The sequence below is a fragment of the Dermacentor variabilis genome, chromosome 2, assembly GCF_050947875.1.
Source record: "Dermacentor variabilis isolate Ectoservices chromosome 2, ASM5094787v1, whole genome shotgun sequence".
Lineage (NCBI taxonomy): Eukaryota > Metazoa > Arthropoda > Arachnida > Ixodida > Ixodidae > Dermacentor > Dermacentor variabilis.
The window spans coordinates 60540862-60567924 of NC_134569.1; the positions used below are offsets into that span (position 1 = coordinate 60540862).

Genomic DNA, 27063 nt, shown 5'->3' on the forward strand with positions numbered 1-27063 from the left:
CCCGCACACGCTTCCGGTGCGCGCAATCTCTTTAATCTCGCGAAGCGCATCTCACAGAGCGACGTCAGAGGAAGGCTCGCATGAAGGAACGGCCGCTCTCAGTAACAAGGCTTGCGGTGCCGGGGAGATTCCTCAGTGTGACTCGGCTTCAGCAGTTCTTGTCTACTGGTCTTTCTTTCTTTCTTTCTTTCTTTCTTTCTTTCTTTCTTTCTTTCTTTCTTCCTTTCTTTCTTTCTTTCTTTCTTTCTTTCTTTCTTTCTTTCTTGGCTGGTTGGTTTGTTTTCTTAAACATAAACATTTTCGGTGCTTACAAATTATTAATGCACCCATTCTCAGACATTATCATATGTTTCATATGGTTAGCCATTGGATTACCGCGTCCACTCGAAAGTGCAATCCAGAAGCAGGAAGCAAGTGCATGTCAAACCTTCCAGCTGATTCGCTAATCCTGTGTATAAGAACATCAGCCCGGCCGCATAAATGACGTTCAGAAGTTTACATACCAAAGCTACGATATGATCATGAGACACGTCGTATTGTGGCGGACTCCAGATTAATTTCGACCACCTGGGATTCTTTGACGCGCACCCAATGCACGGCATACGGGCGTTATTGCATTGCGGCCTCATCGAAATGCGGCCAAGGCTACGCCAAGGACACTGCGCCACCACGGCGGGTCCATCAGCCCGGTAGTGGCTAAGTTAGTATATATACAGATCAGTCTACAGAACGCTCCCAACCTTTAAGCCAAGAGAAAACAGCAGATGGCCTGTATTTCGCACGTTAATGAAAAGGCTGAAATAAATAATTTCGGGCCGAACCATTCATATCGTGGTGGATTAACTAGCGAAGCTGTCGATCGCAGACCGAGCAATTGTGGCCAAACTGCGCGTCCAGAAACGTTCTCTTGAATTTGGAATTCACCCCGGTGAAACTCGAAAGAGGTGAAAACTCACGCTTCTGCCGCTTGGACGCGGACTCCCGTTGCAATGGTTTGCCTCTGACCCCCCCAATGCACAATCCGGTTCCTAAACACCACGGCAGCTACCGCGGCACACAACCCCGTGTTTCCCGCCATAACACCTGCGCCGTTGTATCGAGGGCAGACGCCAGCAGTTGGCAGCAAAGGCGGCCAGCGTGGCTGCACTCCCCCACTGGGAAGGTGCGGCGCGCGGTGAAATCACGTGTCCTTTTCTTTCTTCTGCGCCGTACTATGGTTCGTTAGCATTTTTGTTCACTTTGCGGGCGTTGGCAAGCCAAGATAACTCCCCCCCCCCCTTCAATACCACGCAGCGCCGTCATCTTGTTCACTTTACGGACGTTAGCAAGCCCAGATACCCCCAACCCCTTCGGCTTATTCATACAGTTCCGTCGGGTAAACAGCTTCGCTGTAGGATTACACTTATTATTGATCTCTTAGGAAGACAAGTAACGTAATAAATAAGGTGCACGGTAACGCCGCTTGGAATCGAAACAAGCCTGTTCGATTCGAGCGCACACACACACACACACACACACACACACACACACACACACACACACACACACACACACACACACACACACACACACACACACACACACACACACACACACACACACACACACACACACACACACACACACACACACACACACGCACACACACACACACACACACACACACACACACACACACACACACACACACACACACACGCACGCACGCACGCACGCACGCACACACGCACACACCTGGAACTTATTGAAACACACTGGTTGCTCTGAAACGCTCCGTCATTTGTAACACCCCTGCCTTCTCTCTTTCTTTCCTCCTACTCCTCTTCGGTCATCTGATCATTGATGCGACTCAAGCCGGTGTTTGTGTTCTCCTTTCCCTGTTTTTTTTTTTGTGTCCACTTACCTTTCAAAGTCATGAATCCTGACCAACTCGGTCAGCTTTATATAGTACCAATTCACACCGCAACTCTCCCTCGCAATAAGGACGATATTCCCGTTTGTCTCTCTTTCTTTCAGTCAAGTCTTAGTTACTGAAAAATTCGTGTTAAATAATTAAGAGTGCAGTACTGGCCAACTTCCATTCGGAAGTCGCGACCTATGTATTAAAGAGGACAATCAGCAACGGTATCAGTCCAACGCTGTTAATTAGCTAACAACGCTGTTAATTATATAAAAAAGAAGTCCCAATTAAAACGTTAAGGTCGCTGTATATTACGTCAAATGACGCATTTAATGAGCACATTTGAATGCGTAAGGAGAGTGAAGACTTCAATGCCGACGAAAATCGTAACCCAGGTGCGAGTCATACGGGCCTTCATATCAGCGCGGGATAAAAGGAGAGTAAATAATTAACGGTGGCCTTGCGCAACTATTATTTAACGCGTAAGTGTGCCTTCGTGCCACTAATGTCCCATCGTCAGTGATGATCCAGGTCTTATAACTAACTACGAGTAAACATGATGGCGGCATCGCGCGAAGTCCTGAAAGATGAAATGAAATAACGCGCTCTATAGTTAGCCAAACTGTGCGTATGATTTCTACATGATGTTTACACATGAATACCCATGAGAAGTCAAGCAACATCCGACTCGGAAAGACCCCACCCAGAAGAGGCTATAGGATGACCCTCGTCGCTATCAATTAAAAGCAGGCACGTGCGCCCATTTTCGTTCAGAATGTTTTCGTTCGTCCCACATATTTTGAGGTATTGCCTGTGCGTCGCAGTGTTCCCGTGGGCGTGCGAATGACAAAAAAATAGATAGAGACATCGAAAAATCGATGCCAAGGTAATAAAGATGCGAAATTTTCCTCTCGATACCGAAGGTCATTCAGGTGACCTTGCACTGTTTCCATCAGTGCTGTTTTCTTTATTTTCGTTATTTTCTTTATTTCTTTTTCTTCTTTTTTTTTACTGGCAGAGGGGGGGGGGGGGCTTGCGATATATTATTCTTTTTGTAATTCGCTGTGGTTCTTGACTGTTTGTTTACAAGCGCCGATGGTTCCGTACTGTAAGCAATTCTAAATTGCACCGTATAGTTAGTAGCAACAGCTCCCACGTTGTTGTTTGAAGCGAGCAACAGATTATCCGTCCTACATAGCGCTGAGAGACAAAAAACTGCTAGCGTAGAGAGTTTCCGCGCCGTAGGATTGACGCATGGCAATGGCTGTAATCAACCAGCTTTCCCGTTTATTTATTTGTTTATTTATTATTTGTTTGTTGGTTTGTGTTTGTTTGTTCTGTGAGCTTTTACATATTTTTTTTCCGTCATGTGGACTTTTCTTCACTGTGGTCTAAGTGGCACGATCATCGGGGGACACTCTTGTTTCTTGCTGAGCAGTTCTGGTTTACCTCCTGAGACGATCGTGGGCGAAGTTCAAAATAGATCAAAGAAAAAAATGTAAAAATAAAAAATTAATGGGTTTCATTAAGTTTAGTTACAAGTTGAGTTACTGAAGTGTCTGGAATAATCAAAATTAATTAGAAATCACTTAGACGACGTCCGGGGACGAAATTCGAAACAGATAAAAAAGAAAAAAAAAGCACAGTACAAAAGTCATGGGTTTCATTATGATATGATATGAGAGAATAAGTTTAGTTAAATGTTGAATTAATGAAGGGACTGGAATAATTAGAATTAATTAGAAATAACTGATTACCGCACACCAAAGCACAGAATCATAGACCTTAGGGACCCGCCACGTGAGCAAGACTTTGGGGAAATTCCTGGAAACCAGGAAGTAGAAAGCGAAAGTAATGACGTCACTAACGACGTCACTACTGACGTCACACACAAGAAGGTGGTACACAAGAACCGGCTAATTAATGGAAAGCAGTTGCCTCCGAGCTAGGTTCTTGCGTTGCGTTCGCCTAAAGTTAACCTAAACAAAACAACGCCGAGGTGCGAGTGCCACTAAGGGACACCTAAGTCAAACATTAGGGTCGCCTACCATCTTTGTTTCCTTGCTTATAAAATTTATTGAATGGTGTCGCCCATTTTATGGTGCGACAGCTACATCATGTAGCGACATGCTACAGAAAGTTTTCTTCCAAACCTGAAAGAAGCACGGAAAAGCACTCGAAAAGTGCTGCGCGGCACTTTCTTGTGTTTTGCGGGCTTTCTTTAGCGCTTGGAAAAAACTTTATGTAACATCTACTGAGCAACAGAAAGATGCATGGGGCCTACAATTTTCTGATTGACCATTCTGCTCTGACAATATTTAAGAAGTTAATGACTTATTGATAACTAATTATGTTGTTCGGAAAATTACAAAGTAACAGCCTGACTTGCTCCAAACGACGGCAAACAACATTAACTTGCTCCTGTCCAGCTACGTGGCACTGGTATATCTTTAAATTTTGGCCTGAGTTACTTGGGACCCCCTGTTTATATCAGGTCGCACGCCGCGACGGGAATAATGCTATAGTACGATCTCGAATCTAAGCGCGCACCGGCGATTGTTTCAGTATGTGCGATGGCGCATGCGCAAATAGCGGATGGACGCGAGTTCACATTCGATGGCCGTGTTCGCTGCTATCCTTGACATTTAAGCGTGGCTCGTCATTATGGAGGACACATCAGAGAGAGAGAGAGAGAGAGAAAGTATAACAGAAATATCTGGAGAGCTCGGCCTAGGGACAGGGAGAAATGCACCAGCACAGGATATGTTTACACTGTGTCATTCTAAAATCATGGCTGTGGCGCGCGTCGCTGGCGCACTGCCGTGGCACCTCACCTTTACATATCTCTCCGTCAGTTTATAGACTTGCGGCGCATCATCGCGTGTGCGTGCATCTTTCTCTCTCTCTTCTTTCTCCCTCTTTTCGTCCCTATATCTCCTCTGCCCCACTGCAGATTAGCAAACCGGACCTGCGTCTGGCTAACATCGCTTTTTTCTCTGTCTTTCTACGAGTCTCTGTACAGTCTCAGGACACAAGGTCGCCCAATAAAGAATTGGCTACTTCATTATTTCTGGTGGTGCTCCTGATTCTTCACCGTCACTGCGCCGTGAGATTACGAGGAGCGGATGCAACACCGCTGGACTCGCATGCTGCCCGAACAAGAAAATGTTGTTCGCATAAATGCAGTTGACATAACGCAATGGTGCTCTCTACTTCTTTCTTAGACGTCTCGTTTGTTCTGCTGGTTCAAGATTTCCAACGCCTATCTGTGGAGTTTGCTGCAATTGTTTGTGAAGCCGATATGTGCTATATACACAGGGGGCGCTGTACTCGACACCGTCAAATTTCGCCGTGTTGGCGTTTTGGGCCAATCAGAGACGCCGAATCATCCCTGCGAGCCAGTCAAGGCCGACAACATGCCGGAATCCGACAGTGTCAAGAATAGGATCCTCGGTATACTTGTCTGTTCCCCAAGAAACGAAATGCTAAACCGTGAACACAATCAATCAATCAATCAATCAATCAATCAATCAATCAATCAATCAATCAATCAATCAATCAATCAATCAATCAATCAATCAATCAATCAATCAATCAATCAGCTTTATATAGTTATCAGAAGAATGTGTTGGTAAAGATAAAAAGCTGTCAATCAGGTTTGACATAGTCTTCAGCTTCGAACACAGGCAAAAAGTGCGCTCAAGAACTACAGGCCATAAGCAAAACAAAATGAAGCGACAGCAGACAAAGGTCAGGAGCTTTAACTTCAAACATATTTAGGGCGGCTAACAGTAACGTATGTCATGCCCTCCCCGTTCAATAGTCAGCCGCAGGTCGCCATGCGCCGGAAATCAACAGTCAATGAACTCTATAAAGCTCGACCTGCGCCCGACCATCGCGTTTAATCGTATAAGCTCTAGAAGTACAGGTACCGGGCAGCGTTCCGTTTTGATGAAGAGAAACTGAACATCGCTTTTACACTGAAACTATTTACACAACTAAGTTTATTGTTAGCTAGGGAGGTGAATTCCGTTTACAAGTGCAAGGAATAACGTTTCCATAGAACGCTGCTGAGAAGGCAGTGCTTAGGTACAAACTTCGTGCAGAAAACTAACCGAAACGATGCTTGTTTTCAGAATTGTACGTATTGAATTAGTTTATGAGGCTTGCAAATTAGCCATGTATACTTCAGCAGCCCATACGATGCGGAGGCTTGCGTCCTTCTCTGTGTGCGAATAAGTGGACATTCAAGACTTTTTAGGCCCTTCTTTAAGCCTTGAAGCGAATGTATGGTGGCCAGTGGGGATTGGCTACCTGTGAAACAAGGATAAATATTCCGTCAGCACCTTCATGTCCTGCGTCTCGCGCGTCTGCGACGGCACACGTCGAGATCGATGCAGCGTCGTCGCACGTTTCTGCATTTATTACAACAGACTTTCATATCAGAGAGTATCACTCGACTATAATGAAAGTTTACAGCCGAAATGCACCTCTATATGCCAATTGGACTGCGCCGAAGAGAGGCGACTCTGCTTTATCGCTTATGGCTAGGGGTGGCTTTCACGAAATCTTACTCCTTCCGCATTAGAATGGCCGACAACGCTCTCTGCAATGCCTGCCTTTGCGAGGAGACGCTGGAACACATTCTGTGTGACTGTCCTGAACATAATGTTCAGCGACAGTCCCTGGCATGTGTTCTAGCGCACCTTGACACTAGACCATTGTCCCTCGACACGATTTTCACATGCCGCTGACAGAAGACATCGCAGGTGAAGACGACGAAAGGACTACTTCGGCTTTTGAAAGAGATGGGATTGGACAAGCGGCTGTGACAGTGATGTCACGTACCATGCCAGATTGATGGACTCCAACGGACGATGTGTGTGTGCTGTGCTATGTGCTCTCTCTCCCTCTCCCCCTTCCTCATCTTTCATCTCCCCATCCCTCTCCCATGCGTAGGGTAGCAAACCGGTTAAGCTAAACTGGTTAACCTCCCTGCCTTTCCTTCTCCCCCTTTTCCTTCCTTCCTTCCTCCTACAGTCGAAAGTTATACCTGGCTTTGAGAAATATCGCAGTTAATCAAGGAGATGTGGGAGTCGGAGTAGGAGGGTAGAGCGCTCTGCCCAAAATATTTTCCTTCGCATGCACTTTACAGTGTATTGCAATATTGATGTACTACCTGAACTGGCGTTTTAAGCTATCGAAATGTGGCGCCATGGTCGCCAGTCGAATCTCGCGACCCGGTCAGCAGCAACGTATCACCCCGCTCCCTAGAATTTTGGCCGAGTACGAGGAGTACTCGCATGCTGTCACAAACCTGGCCTCCTGCGGCTGGACGCCGACTAGCTCTTGCATATCCCGACCACGCTGGCACGTTAGGTATCTCTGCCAAACTGCGCGTTGATAAGCATACAGTGCGACGAGGCGAACATTAGGGCAGAATAATGGGCCGGAGCGTTTGCTATACGTCGATACTATACGTCACTGGAACCAACAGCGTTGTCTGCCTGCTCTCTCTCTCTCTCGCCCTAAACGGCAACAAACAAAGCTGCAACAATTTATCCGAGCAATTTGCACAGTGTCTCACCTGCGCTCGACCGAAGCCTCACTGCTTGCGTACGTCCTGACACTTCCTCCTGCAATCAAACGTCAGTCACGCACGACCTTGTGACCTATCTTTCTGAACGCCTGCATCCCACTGTCATCCATGAACCTCACGATTGTTCGGCTGTTCGGCAAGCGACAATGCCGCGCGAGTGATTGTAATGGTATCGCTTCTCGCAAGGTAATCACGAATTCCAGCGATAAAAAGAAAAAAAAAACTAAATAATTTCTACGAGAGGGTTCGTGGTTTAGCCCAGGCGACTCAGTGGCGGCGAAGCGCACGTGGTCCGTTGCGCGAGAGCTCACAGTATAGTGTGTCGCGTTTCGGAGCAGCGGTTCAGTTTCATTCCAGACGGTGGGTACCTTTGCGGCGCTCAGTATACTAAATCAGCGACGCTGACAAGCAATACAGGCAATAACCACACGTCAGGGCGGCGGGCGTACAGAGAACAAAGGTGAACATAACGGCATGCATTTTAAACGTATTTTCTTTTCATTATGTCCAAAGACAAATTTCCGCAAGTTGTGGAAAAAACAAACAAAAGATATCATTATGCGTGTCGAGTGAGGTTCTTTTTTTTTTTGGTGAAAAATCATAAATACCACATAAAGCAGAAAGAGCAGCAGGCTAGCGATTGTGTCCTGAAAAGTGCGCCACGACCAACCGCTTGAAGACGAGGAGAAAACATGAGAGAAAGGGAAGGCACGGTAGAAGACACACTGAAAGAGAAGAATAATTATGCACGAGAGTCAAGTCTCACAGTTGAAAAAAAAAAAAGGAGTTCTAGTACTGTATTGTTTTAGGCGTAACGTTCAGAGACGGGCAGGCCGCAGTGTGAATCAGAGAGCAAACGGGAGTAGGAGATGTTCTAGTTCACAATACGAGGAAGAAATGAAGCTGGGCCGGCCATGTACTTCGTGGTGCGGGTAAGCGCTGTTCTATTAGGGTTACAGATTGGGTGCCAAGAGAAAGGAAGCGCAGTCGAGGACGGCGGAGAATTAAGTGGTGTGAAGAAATGAGGAAAGACGAGGACATACGATAGGCGAAGCGCACGCAATGCAGGGGTGATTGGAGATCTTGGGAGTGGCCTTCGTCCTGTAACGGACATAAATAGATTATTATGATGACGATGACGGTACTGCTGTCCTCGGATTGACTTAAAACTCTACCTTTTGGAAATACCAAGTCATGAATGAATGAATAAATGAATGAATGAATTAGGTGATCAAGTAAAACTCTTGCTTGGGCTGGTTGGTTCATGCTTGAAGTAGTAAAGGCAAGGCGCAGAAGACCAGGACTCAAGAAGAAGAACACAAACGACAGGACCGGCGCCACACGGACTTGAGTATTTTGCATACGCGCCTGACGTGCCCAGAAGACGGTTCCAAGACGCCGAAGATGGACTGTACTTCCAAAGGCACCAGTTTTTTTCTCAAGCAATACGACACCGCTCGAGGTGGTTTTACGTACCAAAACCACGATTCGATTATGAGGTACGCCTAAGTGGGGGACACCGGACAAATTTTTTGACCAGCTGGGGATCTTTAACGTGCCTCCAATGTACGAGACACGGGCGTTCTTTTTTTTTTTTTTTTTTTTTTGCATTTCGCCCATATCGAATCGCGGCCGCCGCGGCCGGAATTCGACCCTGCGGCCTCGTGCTTAGCAGCGCACCGTCATAGCCGCTCAGCCACCGCGACGGGTAAGTGCCAAGTCAGCGAGTGAAGTTCGTGAAAGCCTAGGTTGTTGAAACTTGCTCAATAAAAGCAAGGACTGAACTGTTCCGCTACTATATCCGCAAGCCTGCACGAAGGGCTTGTTCATCTAACTGTCAGCAGTTGAAAGTGCGTAATTGTAAAAAAGAAAAAAAAAAGAGGAAGAAAACAGGCATCAACGTCCCCAAAATAATCATTGTGTTCCCGAGTTATGGCGCGTAAAATGTCAACAGATAGGAGGGAAACAAACGCGCGGTCGTGCGTGCGTTCATGCGCATGCGCGAAAGCCTACGTACGGAGGAGAGAGGCCTACGTTATAGGCCGTTTTCTTTTGAAATTTTAAGAAACGTTGTTTTCAACAACTCTATTACATTTCTTTTCCTTGTAAGAATAAACGAGAAGAAAGGGGATTACCTGTGGAGCCCGATTTTTATTGATCATATCATAAGAAGTCAACAATGACACCTAGGGGAACAGAGGGAAACTTACTTGTACTTACTAATTGAATTAATGAAATCATAAGTTAATGGAAATGAAGGTGGATGAAAAAACAACTTGCCGCAGGTGGGGAACGATCCCACGTCTTCGCATTACGCGTGCGATGCTCTACCAATTGGGCTACCGCGGCGCCGCGGTAGAGTATCGCACGCGTACTGCTAAGACGGGGGATCGTTTCCCACCTGCGGCAAGTTGTTTTTTTTTATCCACCTTCATTTCCATTAATTTATCATTTCTTTCTTTCAAATATCAGTACAAGTAATTTCCCCTATGTTGTCGTTGGTGTCATCGTTTGTTGGCTTCTTACAATATCATTAATAAAAATCGGGCCCCTCGGCTAACCCCCTTTCTTCTCGTCTATTACTTAACGAGGGTCTCGAATCCGGCAACATTGATGCCGTCATGTTGCATGCGTGGGTTTATTGGCCAGTTGCCTTCACCCAAAAAGATCGTGTACTGGTGACGCCTGCGACAGAAAGGATATTCCACATCCGCCACCAAGGTTTGTGAGTGGTGACGCTGGCTAACATTCCCAGGGTTTGTTCTAGCAGTAAAACATAAGTAACCAAAAAAGTGGATGGGAAAACGCCATAGCCACCTTGGCCATAGCCACCACCATAGCCACCTTAGCCATAGCCACCACCATAGCCACCTGGTAACTTCAATCACTGCATAAGCTGCGACTCGAGTTTCCCGGAGAGAGAGGGAGAAAGGGAAAAGGAAAGGAGGGGCACTCGATAGTCTCGATACTCGCTAAGCAGTTCTCGCGTTGAAAGAAGAGTCTTGTGTTACTTTGGCACATTAAAAAAAAAGAAAATTCAGCCCGAAAACAAAAAGACATCTGTACACTTCCACTCGTTTAGGGAATCGTGCGTGTCTCTTAGTGTACTCTGACATTTCTTTCTTTTTTTTTTTTCACACCCGCCGCGGTGGCTTAGCGGATATTGTGTTACGCTGCTAAGCACGAGGTGACGGGATCGAATCCTGGCCACGGTGGCCGTGTTTCGACGGGGGCGACATGCAAGAACACCCGTGTCCCGTGCATAGGGGCCGCGTTAAAGATCCCCTGGTGGTCAATCCGGAGTCCCCCCCCCCCCCCCCCCCCTACGGCTGCCTCATAATCAAATCGAGGTTTTGGCACGTAAAACCCCAGAATTCAACTTTTTTTCCTGTGGTTAGAACTTTGAAAATGTTCGTGGTATTTGACTCTCGCCAGTGCATATAAGGTTTTTGAGCTTTTACTTTTGCTTGCCCTGCGAGGAGTATCCGGCGCCAATTAAAGGCGCCAACCTCTCCTCTCATTTCATATTAATAAAGAAAAAGAAATAAACAATGGATTTTAAATTCATATTTAGCGTATATGCTATTTACACTGCAGAAGTATAACGCTGCAGGTGCAACAAAAGGTCACTGCCATTACGCGACAAAATCAAGCTGCGATTGAGGGCAGAGGAAACGATTGTTTTTCGCGAGCATCTGCGTCATTAATCTTTCTTTTGGGTCTAAAAGAAGCATTGCCCTAGGCCTCCTCAGAAATAAAAATATGTGCAATAGCGACGGTTCTATTGAAATTCCGTTTCTACCCCAACTGTACAACATCCTGTCGCCGCAGTCACTGCGGCGGCGAGGAGGCTATAGGAAACACGTGCTTTGCCACTGTCCTCGATACATCGCACCAGCTGTCGCTAGCGGCCGTGTTGGCATGCCTTGACGACAGGCCACTTTAAGAACAGACAGTATTGGAATGTAGAGGTGACCTGTCGTCGCAGCGAAAGTCGGTCGAGGCTTTGTTGACCTTTTTACGTGGCAGTCGCCTACTAAAAAGACTGCAATGATCCCGTCCTTCTCTTTCTTTCTTTTCCTTTTCGCGCCTTTCTTTTTGTCCCCCTCTTGTTTCCGTCTTTACTTCCCCTTTCCCTTCTACCTAGTGCAGGATAGTAAACCGCGGAAGCTTTATTTCTGGTTAACCTCCCTGCCTTTCTCATTTGCATCTGTCTCTCTCTCTCTCTCTCTCTCTCTCCAGGAGAACCCTTCGAAAAAAATGGATTTGTTTAAGCATCGCCTTTAAAAGTGTAACGCGATAGCATTCAAAGATCCCCGACTGCTTCTCACGCTTGTAGAAGCGTGAATTGTAGAAACGCTGGAAAAGGGGTTTGTTCGAGTTGTCGCGTAACAGAGTTATGTTTTCTCGTATATTCAAATTACAATACGAGAGCTATCATGTCTGCAAGCTGTGTTCAACTCGTAGTTTACGATTTTTCACGTATTTTAGCGTGATAAATTCTATTAGCTCAGTTAATTTCTTGCGTCACGTGAACGTACTGGGTACGCGGGGCCTGAAACTATTTTTGCCGATGCGACGTCTGTCTACGATCGCTGGACGCCGACGCGGTCTCAGCACTATCGCGTTAAAACCTTGGCTCCAATTTTACTCTTCCCGCGCTAGGTTACAGCCACAGGAACGTTTGTCAAGCCATCTCCATCTTTCTGCGTGAGGCAAAATGAATCGTGACCCGCCGTGGTTGCTTATGGTGTTCGGCCAAGGCCCATTTAAATAGGTCACGAAGCTTCGGATGACAAGCGTGCCAAAACCTACCGCCAGAGAAATCAATTAGGGGTAAATGATTGAAGCGCGGCCAAGTGAGGGGGAACAAACACTGAAACTAGAAAACCAACGTGAAAAAAGATTAGGTGAGAATGCTGTCATCCCAGTAAATATTCCATTTCAAATATTTTGCTGCACTAAAACAGCAAATGTTAATTTTTTCTACTTCAAGATTTATTAATTCGTTCTTGGTGACACCTGACAACCAGTGATTCTAGCGCAAGACTTGGCAAGGCCGTGCAAATCAGCTCTTATGTCGTGCGGAATGGCGTTGCTCACTTGAACGCAGCGGTTTCGTACGAGTTCTTTTTTTTTTTTTCCTTGCGTGTTGGTTAAAGGTGTGGCGTGCGCTTCCCTTCAAATTTTGTCTGGCCTAGCGCACAGCATTCATTGGCGAAATGTGTGGGTGAAAGTTTTTTTTGTTATCGCGCAAGCTCACGCTGCGGAATCCGACGCGCCGTCTCTAGTCGTGACGATAAATGCGGAACGCTCCGCGAAGAAACGTCGCGCTATGTTCGTTCACTCTCCGTAACACAGGCTCTGAGTGTCCGAGGGGCAGCAAAATTAGTAAGTCGAACAGTTTCTACTGTTTCTATTGCTAATGTGGGGCAATGTTGTCAGCTAACCATTGGCTATGAGCAGATTTTGTCGCACGGCATTGCGAATGATTATGTGAAAAGGTTTCGCATATACTGCTATACATTACGACTGTGCGCTGACCGTAGTAATTTTCATCCATCGAAACATGTTTCATTTGGTCAATTATATTGGTTGGATTATTCTAGACCAATAAAAGTGAAGTTGCTTTTGCAATCTCTGTGGCGCTATCATTTATTTCCGTCCTATTCGCTCACCTTCCTAAGGAACCTACTGGAGCAATTGCCGTCAATAACAGCCTAATTATGTTCACATTAACATATACGCCATTCCTATAGTTTAATAAAATGTTGGGGGTTCAGCTGAGGCGAGCCACAATCTTGCCGCAACCTAAAAATAATAATAATAACTGCTGGCGTAGCGGTCGAAATGCCTGATGCTAAAGAAATTCAAACATTCGCGCGAAGCAGCGTATAAGATCTTGACGTCACTACTGTTTCCGGTTGTGAGGTCACTTTTTATTTTATCTTTTTCTAAATTTTTTGTGGCTTTTATTTCCCCCGATACGTAGATGGCGACGGTGGCAACGAGCCGCCATTTTCTTGACATGTGGGCTAAGCTTCGCTACCAGTTTACATATACCTTGGTTCGGCTGCTAAGCACGAGGTCGTGGGATCGAATCCTGGCCATGGCGGCCGCATTTCGATGGGAGCGAAATGCGAAAACACCCGTGTACATAGATTAAGGTGCACGTTAAAGAACACCAGGTGGTCCAAATTTTCGTAGTCCCCCACTACGGCGTGCTTCATAATCAGATCGTGGGTTTGGTACGTAAAACCCCATAATTTAATTAAATACTTAAATAGAATTGCATGCCAGAGAGAGAGAGAATAAAGGGAGAAGGCAGGGAGGTTAACCAGATATCAGTCTCCGGTTTGCTACCCTACACTGGGGATGGGAGATAGGGGTTAGAAAGATGAACGCTAGAATTATTCGCAATACTTATTATGAAAATACTTAGATAATTGATTAGTCATATCCATAACACTAGACACTTTAAATCCCATCTGCAAGATACTTATTTCATTCCGCCCTAATTTATTAACAAAAAAATTGATAACACTTCCTTCACTGCCCGATTCATGGCCGATCCCCCAGAGTGGGTTGCACCGTTTGACTAGGGAACAAGAACAAGGTGGCGAACAAAACCTAGTTACAACAGCGAACTAGGGAATAGGATGTTGTGCTTATGCATACCGTGAATAGATTTTGTCAAAAGTTCTGATGCCAAGCACGACAGAACCTGTTATGCGGCAGTGTGCTGTGTGTGTGTCTGGGGGGGGGGGGGGAGGCTGTGCACAACCTTTGTTGCTCTATAACCCTAAAGGCTTCGTTAACAATCTTGATAAGAATCTTTTTTTTTAAAGATAAGATAAAGTTATTAGAGTTGGACGAAGTGTCCTCTTCGTAGAACGCTTCTATCTGTGTTCGCTCGTTTCTGGCGAAATCTTGGGTATTTCTTGGTGCCTCGGCTCCCAGTCTCGTGGCCATAGACGTAGAAGCTTCCAGAGCCACTGCTGGCCAGAGGTCATCACGACCGTCCTTCACGAGGAATAGAGGAAGCGTGCTCAGTGACACCTAGGTACTCCGTGTCGGAGGAAGACTCGTCGGATGATAGCTTCATCACTGTCCGCAGAAAGAGGGCCAAAAGGAGGATTGTCAACGCAAATACATCAGCGCAAGCGAGCACGGCGACTCTGAAGTCAAGGCCTGAACGCTGGCCTCACGCCATCGTGTTCGTGCCCAAGAAACCCTCAAGCAACCTCCGATTGCTGAACAGGCAAGAACTATTTATTTTCTTGGAAGGAGTCGTGCCGAATGAAATTAAGGATATTCGGATAAATACGCGCAAAAATGTCCTCGCAATCGATGTTTCCAACGGGAGTGCGCTCGAAAAACTGAAGCAAATCTCGGAGCTAGGACGCATCAAAGCGCGTTCCTATATCCCGATGGATGATGCATCCACAGTAGGTGTAAGTTATGACATTGATGTTGCCATTCCCAACGCGGACTTGCCTATCCTCGTCAAACCAGCAAGTGAGGGTGTCATCATCACGCATATGAGCCGCCTTGGAACGTCGCACTTCGTCAAACTGATTTTCAAAGGAGATCGCATACCATCTCACGTCAAAGTCGCTCCCTTCCGACACCCTGTTCGACTATACGTACAAAAGCCTCTTCAATGCCATCAGTGCTTTAGGCTTGGACATGTCAAGGGAGTCTGTGCGAACTCATTACTATGTCCCCGGTGTGCTGAACCTCTCGCGGAGGACACTTGCCGGGCTACAGTCCTAAAGTGCAGCAACTGTAATGGTTGCCATGCTGCCTCGTCTAGGGACTGCTCTCGCAGCAAGAAAGAGGTCGCTGTTCTCAAGCAAATGGTTCGGGACAATTCGACACACAGGGAGGCAGCTGAAACGATCCGGCGTCGGCGTCGGCGTCAAAGAACCTCCTCAAAAAAGGCGGAGACACGAAAGGAGAGGGGATCTTCCTATGTAGCACCCACATTCTTCAACCAGGCCAAAAAGGTGCTGAACAGCACAAGACGGTCAGCTGAAAGGAATCTTTCTCAAGAAGAATGGCCTGCGCTCCCGAGCCAGCAACTCCGCAAAGAACCACAGATTGTCAAGCCCGATCGGGAGCCTACTCCTGCCGCTGATGACACGCTCAAAGCAGATCGTCAAGTTATTCCGATGCTGCGTCCCCTCATAGATGCCATTCGAGTGATTTTGTCGAGCCTTGAAACCACGTCTGCTCGATGTGCACTGAAAGTACTGGACGCCTTAAGCCCAGTGCTTGAATCTCTCGAATAGAGACATGGCCAACCGTCGCCCATCCTTTCGAAGAGAAGTCAAGGCAGCGTCAACCATCCAGGGGAACGCAAGAGGTCTAAAGTCATGCCTTTCAGACTTTGGTCAGTATATATATACTAATTTGTTCCCAATCATTGTCATATGTGATCCTAATGAGTGAAAACCAGTCAGATTATCGAGATACGAGGCTGTTATGTTCGTAACAAATGGTGCATGTAGGAAAGTCATCGTTGTGTTATTAGTCGACAACTGATCTATGCTTGCCAGCCGATTCCGCCTCACGATGACAATCAATATGTTTGCCTAACTATTAAAAAGGGCAAACGCATGTTTACACCTGTAGGCGTTTATATATCGCCTTCAAGTACTTTTGATTTCAAAAGATTAACGAACATCTTGTCGGCGTGTCCTGCTCCATATGTCATTGTCGGTTATTTTAATGCTCACCATATGACATGGGGGAGCACAAGGACAAATGCAAGAGGGCAAAGACTGGCAAACTTCGCCTGCAACCACGGCCTTTCACTCCTGAATGGCGGCAGCCCAACGTTTATACGACGCGTGAATTATGGCAGCTGTCTTGACCTAGCTTTCGTCTCCAGCTCTTTCACAAGATGCGCTAAATGGTTTTTGGACATGGAGACGCACGGGAGTGATCACATTCCCACGTACCTTATCAACAAATGGATGTCCAGGTCCTTCCCAAGGAACACCGTTCGATTAATTGACTGGACTAATTTTACTTCTGCCATGGAAGATGCTTGTTGCGAGGGCTTGTCCTCTGGATTAGAGGAAACAATCAAGTCTGCAATGTGAGACGCCACGCGGACGGGTAGATTTTTATAAAGAGTTGGAGCGGCTTCGTGCACTACGTCGTCGTGCGGAACGGCGATATCGGCGTACAAAATCCATCGATGACCTTAGGGCAGCCAGACGACTACAAAAGAAAATTCTACGTCGCATGGATAGATTGGCATCTCGATGTTGGACAAAGTTTTGCCAGTCATTAGACCCCCGAAAGCCACTTTCTCACATCTGGAGAACCATACATGGTCTGCGTTCCCTCCTTGAACAACGCTTCCCATTCAAAGCGCTGGCGCTCTTCCAGAGGCGACTGGAAGCTAATGTTGCAGAAGACTTTCGTGCAAGGGTCGCTGGCCAAGCAACCGGTCCAGGCTCTCCAGCCCTCAGTGACATCCCTGTTTTGCGTGATTGCCACATGGATCTTTCGTTCACGATGGAGGAACTTGAAGCGGCTCTTGCTCTAGGCAGGCGTTCTTCATCCCCGGGACCAGATGGAATATCCTACCGCGCCTTAGGCAAACTGAGTGAAGGCGCACGGAGAGATCTGTTAGATCTCTACAACGCATCCTGGCAAGATGGTATGGTACCCGAAAAATGGACGACAAGCCGTTTGGTCCCTCTCCTGAAGCAAGGCAAGTCTCCACTTGAACTCACCTCATACTGCCCGATAGCGCTGGCTAGCTGTGTGGGAAAGATAATGGAAAAGATGGGATCCCTGCCCGCTTGGAGTGGTACCTGGAACACTACAACATGTACCAAAATTGCATGGCTAGTTTTCGTCGAAATCGCTCATCAGTGGACAGTGTTGTTGACCTCGCTTCGTATGTCCGGCATCAAAAGTCACGCAAAAGATTACCTGCAGCTTTGTTCTTGGATATCAAGGGGGCATACGATAACGTATCTCACGAGGCTATCCTCGATGCTCTTGAGATGGTTGGCCAAGGTGGTCGAGTTTTTCAATGGATTTCTCATTACCTTTTTATGATATCCTTCTTTGTGTGCACCGGCGATGGTCAAACCGCACGACGCTATACCTACCGACGTGTTCCTCGAGGCAGTGTACTAAGCACCGCCCTATTCAACCTCACACTCGTTGGTCTCGCTAAACACCTGCCAGCAGCAGCGATCAAGATATCAATGTACGCAGACGACATATGTATATGGACTTCAGGTGTGACACGTCCTCAGATACGTGCAAGACTTGACTTCGAAAAGCTGCTACTCTGACAGTTACATACCTCCGCAACGAAGGTCTTGAAATCTCGTCAGAAAAATGTGCACTGATGGCATTCACTCGCAAACCAATGACACCCTATGCCATCTCAATAAAGGGTCAGATAATTTCTTATGAGAAGACTCACAGACTTCTTGGCATAATCATTGATAGAGATCTCTCATGGAGCCCGCACGTGACCTACTTGAAACAGCGCCTGACACCAATCTCCCAGCTTTTCAAGTTTCTGGGCGGAAAGACTTGGGGAGTGTCAGTTCATGCAATGTTGGAATTGTACAGGGATCTTTTTCTGGGCTTCTTGAGATGCAGTTTGCCCGTACTGACCAACACTTGCCAGACAAATCTTCGTGCTCTACAGGCTATACAAGCTCGGGCTCTCAGGGTCTGTCTTGGTTTTCCAAAATGGACATCGACAGTGGCGACTATTGCAATCACCGGGATCAACCCATACAGACACACATTGCGATGGAAGTGTTGAGAGTGCCCATTAGGCACTTTGCCCGTGCCCGTTCCCATCATCTGGCAACACTACCGTCAGAAAGGCCGTAGACATAACTTTGTGCTACGATTTGGATTATTACACCCGCCTTCCATCAGGCTTCACCCCCGCAACTAGGCCATATATTCCTCCATGTTGTTTGGCTCGACCTACAGTACACCTCACCGCGCCAGGAATTAGGAAAAAATCTGAGCTGCCAACACCTGCTCTTAAACAACCCTGCTATTTTTGTACGAGAGGCACGCCGACCACGTGCATATTTATACTGATGGATCGGCAACTCCCCAGCGATCCTCTGTAGCCGTGGTTTTCTCAGCGAAAGCCACCACCATCAGTTTCAAGACGTGTCACCCGACGACACCGACGGCTGCGGAACTTGCAGCTCTTCGCGCTGCACTTCGTCTCGTCAGCCAAGAACAACCTCGAAGATGGTCAATATTCAGTGGCTCAAAGGCAGCACTGCAGTCTTTGCTATCAGCCCTGCGGCGTGGACCACACGAACAACTGGTATTCGAAATTAGAGAACTAATCCATACCTTGACTGAGAAAGGACACCACGTGACATTTCAGTGGCTTCCAAGTCACTGCGGTGTCATAGGGAACGAACACGTCGATAACGCTGCTCGGTTGGCTCTTCAAGGCGGCGAAGAGGAGCCGATACCGTTATCAAGGACAGATACCGCTAGAAAACTTCGAATGCTCACCCGTGATATCATGTTCTCCTTGTGGAACGCAGGAAGTTTTCAAAACAACCGGTTCACAACCTAGACTCCTCTGCCGAAATCACCAACCATCGCAGCGGAGGGCGACGAGGGCACTGTTGCAGTTTTTAAGGGCAACAGAATTGGACAAGCGGCTGTAGCTTGAAGAGATGTTGATAGTGCCGCAAATGCTACTGCGCTGTGTGGTGACGGTATACGGTGACAGCATTTGACTGTGATTGTATGTATATGCTCCTTTCTTTCTTTATGTCCACTTTGCTATCACTTTACCTCCCCCTCCCCTCTCTCCCCAGCGTAGGGTAGCAAACTGGATCTACCCATCTGGTTAATCTCCCTGCCTTTCCCCTTTCTTTTGTATATATATATATATATATATATATATATATATATATATATATATATATATATATATATATATATCTTTGATAAGATTCTGTGTATCGAGTTCGTTCGTTAATACGTTTGCTTGTGTATTTGAATCTCCTAATTATGTATGTCTTTTGTTTCCTCTCGATTACTCTTTTTAATTCCGTATTATGGAGTAGCGTGACAAGGCTGTTATCCATGCTGACCTTTTAAAAGAGAGCTTCCGTTTCTCTCTGTGGCTGTCGAATGCACAGATGCAATGTGTTTACGTTGTGTTTGTCTGGGGGGGGGGGGGGGCGGAGGGGTGCCAGCAACATATTTCGCGGAATGCGCATGACGTGCCGTGCTGATTTTGCGCACCATTCATGTTATGCTAGCTAGCTGCTGCACAGGAATAGGTTTTGTTCTTCTTTAGATCACGCCTGCACTTGGTGTCTACGCTACCTCATCGCATATGTTTCCCACCTATGCACTCCCTACAGTGTCTTAGTATCTTCCGCCTGCTTTCTCCTACTTCATCCACCTTTGCACGAAAGCTTCTCTCTCGTTTTCTTTTCCTCTTCTTTTCTTTTTCTTCCTGTATGCAGCCCGTGGCCTTTTGGTGTCATTTTAAGTTACAAACTTTCTTCGAACTTAGAAATGAATCCTTCCATGTGGCTGGCCATCAGACAGCACTAATACTAATACTAGAAAAAAAAGAAAGAATGCTTTAAAGGTACAGCTCCCCTCTCCGCAGCTATATATATATATATATATATATATATATACGGGCATCAGAGCACTGTCGCAAGCAGATCAGATGCAGAAGGCCTGACCGGCATAATGTAGCCATTCTATATGTTCCATTTAGCATCGGTGGTACGAGTGGCGCTCCGCCATCAACCTCTTGTTTTTATCGTTAATGTTCGTTTGCCGCTGCGGTGTGGCTCGGCCACTAAAGAGGGCCGCTGCTTTCGTAATATCAGAGCCAAATAATCAGAGAAATGAACAAAAAAAACACATATTTAAAAGAAATAATATGACCAAAGCTTTTCACACTGTCTAGAGCGAGAGAGCCTAGCGAGGAAAGGGCAGAAAAGTGATCCAAATGCACCTCCGATTTGCTACCCTACACAGAGAGGAGAGGTTATGGGAACAAAAAGATAAAGAATGGGAGAAAATGAGCAGCGCACACACATGAAGATGTCCAAGGTCGCAGAGACCTGTCAACTTAGGGCACTCCAGTAAAGCTCTGGGCCCGTTTTCACAATTGCCCTCTTATGTTAGAATCGTTGGTGAGAGAAGATTTTAGCCAATACTGGTGCTAGAGATATCACAAGCGAAGGAGGCAGGCCAATGACAAAGTAAACAAAGAAATCAAGGGGCACTTAGTTACGTGGATGAATGTAAAAGCATTGCGACCACTGCACGATGCTTAGACATTATAAAACAACGCAAGGTCCTGCTTGAACCCTCGACCACAGGTCGAGGGTTCGAGTGCCAATAAAGGGAGGGGGGAGGAAAAAAAACACGACGTCAACACACAACACGCGTGCACTAACGGTTTGGGATCTTTTAAGCCATAAGCTAAATTTTGTGTAGCTGCACCAAACTTGGGCCATCCATATATGCCCTAAATTCAAGTATGCCGCGTGGCTATAATTTAGATATACTTGCCTTTGTTATGCTTTTCTAATGAAGCATTCTAACAGCTAACATCGCACAAAGGCGGTAACTATGTAAAGACACAAAAGCATATATCTCTCACGCTCACTTCCTCCTGCTCGTGATTTTGCTTACACCGAGAGCGATGGAGCGGCACGTACATTACTGACTTCCTCATTGTAACTTAGTTTGGGCGTGTTCAAGCCTTACCACACTTCTGAGCGAAGAAGAAAATAACAAAAAAAAAAGAAAGATCAAACCATAACTTTTCTCTTCTTTCCACAAGGTCTAATTTCTTTTCCCTTTGCATTTTCTCCGCGCCTGTTTGGCAAACGATCGTCCGCAAACTACCTCAATTGTCCTGTCACTTGGAGAGCATAAACGCAAGAAATGCCCGTCTCTCTCGGAGCCGGAAATTTCACCGCAATTACGGCGCAACCTGACACACCCATAGGAAAGAAAAGGTAAGCAACGTCTAGTAACCGACTAATGTTTCCTCGACAACAAATATCGAGAATCCCGCCCGAGAAGAAAACGCGAGAAACACACACACCCCGAATGGAGGACAGACTCGAGGGCCGCGTAAGAAAGATGCGTTTTTTCCTCTGTCTGCGAACCGCATGGGTTTCTCCCCTTTTATTCTTTTTTTTTCTTTGTGCCGAACAGGAGGTACATGCTGTACCTTCCCGTGAAACCTTCCCGTGCAAATAAACAATTCGGATCTGCGTCAACGGATAAGCTACACAGAGGGACAGCTGTACCACGTTTGTCAAGTCAAGAAAGCGGTGCCCAAGATAATGCAGGCGCATACGGCAATTACGCGCGCCGTCAGGTAATAGGGTGGTATACTATACGCATCACACTGCGGTTTTACTAGTGCGGTTAAGTTAAACCATCCCCTTGCTAGGGTTCTGCATCGTTTCTGTGTCGTTGGACATTGAAACTGTGGAACTCCAACTGTGCTCACTCCAACGACATCTGTGCACAGATGTCGTTGGAGCCGACATCTGTGCGGGGAGGGGGGGGGGGAGGAGGAACAAGAGCACATGCACATGTCTCGAGGGACGTTCTGGAAAGGTTATGAGACAGCTAAAATGTAATACGGAATTATTCACTGAAAAAGACTTCAATACCAAGTATGTAAGCCTTGCTGTGATGAGCTGAGGGCAGGTGGCGTGCGCTGATGATCTGTGCCTTGGACAGAATACGCTCACCTTCTTTATTGTAAGCTTATTATAAGAGGCACAATTGACGAATTTATAGCTACTGTCCTAATGGCAACTTAGGTACGTAATAGTGCCCACAGAAACAGTTCTGTATTGTATTGTATTGTATTGTATTGACACCAATGATTTGCCACTTAGTGTTTCATCTAGCTTACGTATTGCGCTTACGACTGCATTATTTACAGGTCAATTAACAGTACTGACGACCACCAGGCCCTTCAAAATGATCTTAGCCTAATTCATAACTTGTATAATACCTGGTTAATGGCTTTAAATGTATCAAAATGTCAGGTAATTTCCTTTAGCTGTATGCGCGACAACTCACATTTTGCATACAACGTCAATAATGAAGAATTGTTACATAGAGTATCATAAAGATATTTGGGTGTTCACCTAACCGAAAACCTCTCCTGTACTGACCACATTGCAGTCATCTGCGCAAAAGCTTCAAGGACATTAGGTTGCCTACGCCGTAATCTGGGTAATTCACCTTCCAACGCCCGCAAATTGGCCTATCAGACATTTGTTCGTCCACAGCTCGAGCGTGCATCATCCATTTGGTCCCCACATCCTACCTACTTAATAGACATGCTTGAATCACTCCAGAACCGAGCTGCCCGTTTCATCTCACGTAATTATAGCCACCACTCCAGCGTAACACAAATCAAACTCGATCATTCCCTCCAGCCTTTGGTTCTTCGCCATAATGTACCTTTGTTATCGTTATTTCACAAATATGTTTATAATGCCACACAATCCTCACTGCCATATCCGGATCGCCTCAAACACGTCTCGCCGATTAAATAGCCACTTAAGTTTTTCGCGCATGTATGTTACGACACATGCTTTTAACTTTTCCGCACTCCCTACGGCCATTCGCTTGTGGAACGATCTTCCTGATAACATTGCTTCCGACTGAGATCAAGAAAAATTTCGTCATCTCCTACACGAGCATTTTTCATAAAAGCGTTTACAAACCACTTTATGTTGTTTCTTGTACTTGACAATGTACTTCAAACTTATTGCGATGTTTTTATTGATGCATTGATATCTCGCTCTTATCAATTGGTATTTGATGCTGCGACATGTGTTCACTTGGATGCCCTGCATATATTATTGCTTTTTTGCGTCTTTTTTTCCGAAATATCCCGTGAAGCATTGTATTCATGGATCTGTTCATTTTTCCTGTATTGTACTTTCTAGTATTAGTGCTTTACGTTAATTTTACTCGTGTTGCTTCCTTGAAGTGTGCCTTTGTGGCACTTTATTAATTCAGTTTTTCCTTTTTCGTGTTTTGATCTTTCTAGTAATGTTGAAGAGCCCTGCGTTGGGATGTATCTTTTGTGCCAGACTTCAGAAGGCTGCTTACTCTTCTTTTTTAATTCTTTTGATCTTGTAACCCCCCTTACAAAATGCCCCCGTAGGGCCTGTGAGGTATTTTAAATAAATTAATAAATTAGTATGTATGTGTGTGTGTGTGCGGTTCTTATTTCGTTTCTTTTTTTTCATTCTTTTTCTCTCTCTCAGGTATCACATCCCTTTGCCCCTCCCCCCGGTACCGGGTAGCCAACCGGAGATAATCTCTGGTTAACCTCGCTGTCTTTTCTTTGACCTTTCTCTTTCTCTCTCTCTCTCTCTCTCTCTCTCTCTCTCTCTCTCTCTCTCTCTTTCTAAGTTTTGAAAGTGACATAGCATGGAGAGGTGGGCCGAAACCACTGCAGTACAGATTGAAAACTGCGGAGGTGGCAAAATAACTCTGACGGCGACAGTAAGGAAGTCACTATTAGGTACTCCTGTTCTAAGCGAGACACAAGTCTGCAGTTTCCGATAAGGTACGGTATACCATATTTCCCATGCTCAGAACTTGAAACGTTAAGACGTACATGTGCAGCTTGTATAACTAAGCACGAAAATAATGTCCTTGTCGATTCCCATGGCTTGCTTACTTTTTTTTAAAATTCATTCCTCGAAATGTTTACGTGTCTTAACGTTCCAGGACAGCTTCAAACTTCACCAAGCGCGATAATTTAGGGGTTGCGAAATAAGAGGCGTCTGCACAATACCGAGATCGAAGAGCAGGAGAATCAGAGTATGGTCTGGTTCGCTGCTTTACCGGTAGCAGCAGACATGGGCATTTTTTTTTCTTTAAAGAAAAAAGGAAAGAAGCGCGTCGCCCATTTCAGCGTTCGTCAAACGTAACACAGTCTTTAGGCAGGTAAAGTGGAGTTCGCTGGTGGAGGTCGTGGGAACAGCATCTGAGCTGTTTTGTTATTTTTAACTAGAGGTACAGAGTGCTAAAAACGCATGTCGACACTTTATTGGCAGTGGGAATGCAATTTTGCGGTTGTGAACGCCAACAGCTTTAGAGATTTTCTCTTCATTTTATTTTTTCAGCGCGTTATCAAGGAATAAAGGAACGTGACAAAACGTGCTTCTGGGCTGTGATCGTTTCTCTTTTTAATTTATATGAATAAATAAGGGGATGTTGGCAACGAGATATGGTGCCGGCTACTCCGTTGAACATGGGGGACATGCATCACATAAGGTTAGATGTCACAAAAGCGTTAAAAAAGATACATTATAAAACTGATACGCTATAAACTGAGTCATGTTAATTGTCAGAAACACCACAGATACAGCACCAATACACAAATGGCATAAAAGATAAAGGTGCATCCCTTAGCTGCCCCCTTGCGGTCTTCATTCAATTGCGCATTTACGTTGCTAAGTTGTTATACCAAGACTTTCCCAGGCATTGGCAGCGACAGTTGTTAGAGATATTACTAAATTTTAGATTCAGCTACGCAGAGATGCCAACAACGTCGTTTGAACCTCACATCCGTGTTAGGAAATGGCTAACTCCTTCCCGAAAGGTGACTGCAAAGTGCACATCTCGAATTAATGCGGCGCCGTGGCTTCCGATCAGATGTCGACTCAATTAACGCTTCGTCGCAGTAGCCTTCACTTGACCGTCGCTACATTTACTGTCGCTTTAACTTTCTAAATATTTATTTACTCGTTTTGTTTAGCTACTTATTTCTGACGCAAAAACAGAGACGGAAAGTGTTGGACGTGTTTTTCTACTGGAGTGCCTCGCAGCAAACGCTGACATAACAGCGCAGAACCTTGTACACACACGTTCTCAGACCGACAAATTGGTCGGATCAGCACCCGGCACCTTTCGCGAGGACCGGCGTCGTGTGCGACGAGTAGCGTCTCGCAAAGCCGCGATGCGGCGCAGTAGCAAGCATGCGCCCAGCCCGACGAAATGACGGGGAAATAAAGCAACCCGAGCTCGTCAATCACGATGCACGAATTGCTAGCGAATCGTGACTCACGCCGTCCCTTTCGGAACGCTTCTCGACACACTTTCTCGGCGAACCGCGGTATAGGTCGTATAGGCCGCTTACATAGTTTCTTAATTCCCGTCCACTGCGCGTCTTCAATCTTGATGAGGAGGGCGTGCGCACGCGACATAAGCGGCCGCGCACAGTCCTCCCCGCGCGGCTAAAGCCGCCGATGATGCCGCACGTCGGCTGACGACATCCACCCGCCCAGATTCCTGTTAATAATTTCCCCCTTCTTTATTGCTTCCTCCCTCGACAAACAAGGCGGACCGTGTGCGGCTCCACCGTGCCGCCCGCGCCCGATCGTCGCAGCTGATGCCGTGCGTGGCGCGGCCCCGGTGTGTGACATTCGCACTCCTCTCCGGTGAGCGCTCGAGCCTGCTGCTTTCTCCCGCCCCCTCCTCTCCATTGCCCAGCACGCCCGTCACTCACACCCTCCTCTCCTGCTGTGTATTCTCCTCGCGGGCTGGTTGACTGCAACATCAGCGGGCGGTAGCGTACAGCGTGCAGCGAAAAAAAAAAAAAGAAGAAAAAAAACACAGCTCTTTTTTTTTTTTTCCTTCGACGCTTAGTGAGCGCTATCTGCGGCCACCAGTGGCCAACGCGCACGCACGCACACACCTTCCTCCCTCGCCCTCGGTGCGCCACAAGTGCTCGTTCTTTATCACGGCGCGAAATCCAACACCGGCTTGATTCAGGTCCGGCCAGCGCCGAAGCAGTCTCGGTGTGCTGCGCTGCCGTACACAGCAGAACCTACCCTCACTGGGGGACCCGGGGGTCTCTCGTAGTCAAGGCAAGCCGCGGGGCGATCGGCGCCCCGAACCGACCGTGCAACGGCAGCGTGAGAGAAGAAAAAAAAAAGCCATGAGCATCCACGGTGCCCAAGACCAGCAGCGACAGGAGGGCATCGAGCCCTCCGTGCACGACAACCACGAGCACCACCGGTACCACGTGTCCTCGATGGCGCAGTACCAGCGCATGTACCGCGAGTCGGTCGAGGATCCGGCGGCGTTCTGGGGGAAGCTGGCGCAGAGGCTCGACTGGAAAGTGCCGCCCAGCGCGGACCGCTTCCTGGCGTACAACTTCGACCCCCGCGCTGGACCCGTGCGCCTGATGTGGATGCAGGACGCCGTCACCAACGCCTGCTACAACGCGCTCGACCGTCACGTGCTGGCAGGACGTGGGGACAAGGTGGCCTACTACTGGTGAGCGAGCGGACACGCACCCCGGGCTCTTCTTATTCGCCAGTCTGGAACCCATGAGTGTTCCCATTATCGGGAAGTTCACAGCAGCCGAAAGGCTGAAATCGAAGTCGCTCGCCGTGCCTCCGAAAGGGGACCACGTCTCGCAGTTCACATAGGTTTCGTCATTATTTTGATGACTGCTTGCTTCGAAATGCCGCAAAGCTGTTGGTTAATTATCATGAGT

At 46.8% G+C, this 27063-nt stretch overlaps 2 protein-coding genes and 1 non-coding gene across 3 annotated transcripts in view; 1 reads left to right on the top strand and 2 right to left on the bottom strand.

Annotated features, from left to right (window-relative positions):
- Elp1 (elongator complex protein 1) overlaps nucleotides 1-27063 on the bottom strand; it is a 230558-nt gene that overhangs the window by 130340 nt on the left and 73155 nt on the right. The window lies entirely within an intron of this gene.
- Nucleotides 9777-9848, bottom strand: TRNAT-CGU (transfer RNA threonine (anticodon CGU)). The gene has a single exon. It is a non-coding gene; the product is annotated as a tRNA-Thr (tRNA).
- The window catches only part of LOC142571955 (acetyl-coenzyme A synthetase, cytoplasmic-like), a 57906-nt gene continuing 57103 nt past the window's right edge, over nucleotides 26261-27063 (top strand). The window contains exon 1 of the mRNA XM_075680707.1: nucleotides 26261-26840. Coding sequence (XP_075536822.1) covers nucleotides 26500-26840 — 341 coding nt within the window. The 5' untranslated portion in view covers nucleotides 26261-26499. The remainder of the gene's footprint in view (nucleotides 26841-27063) is intronic.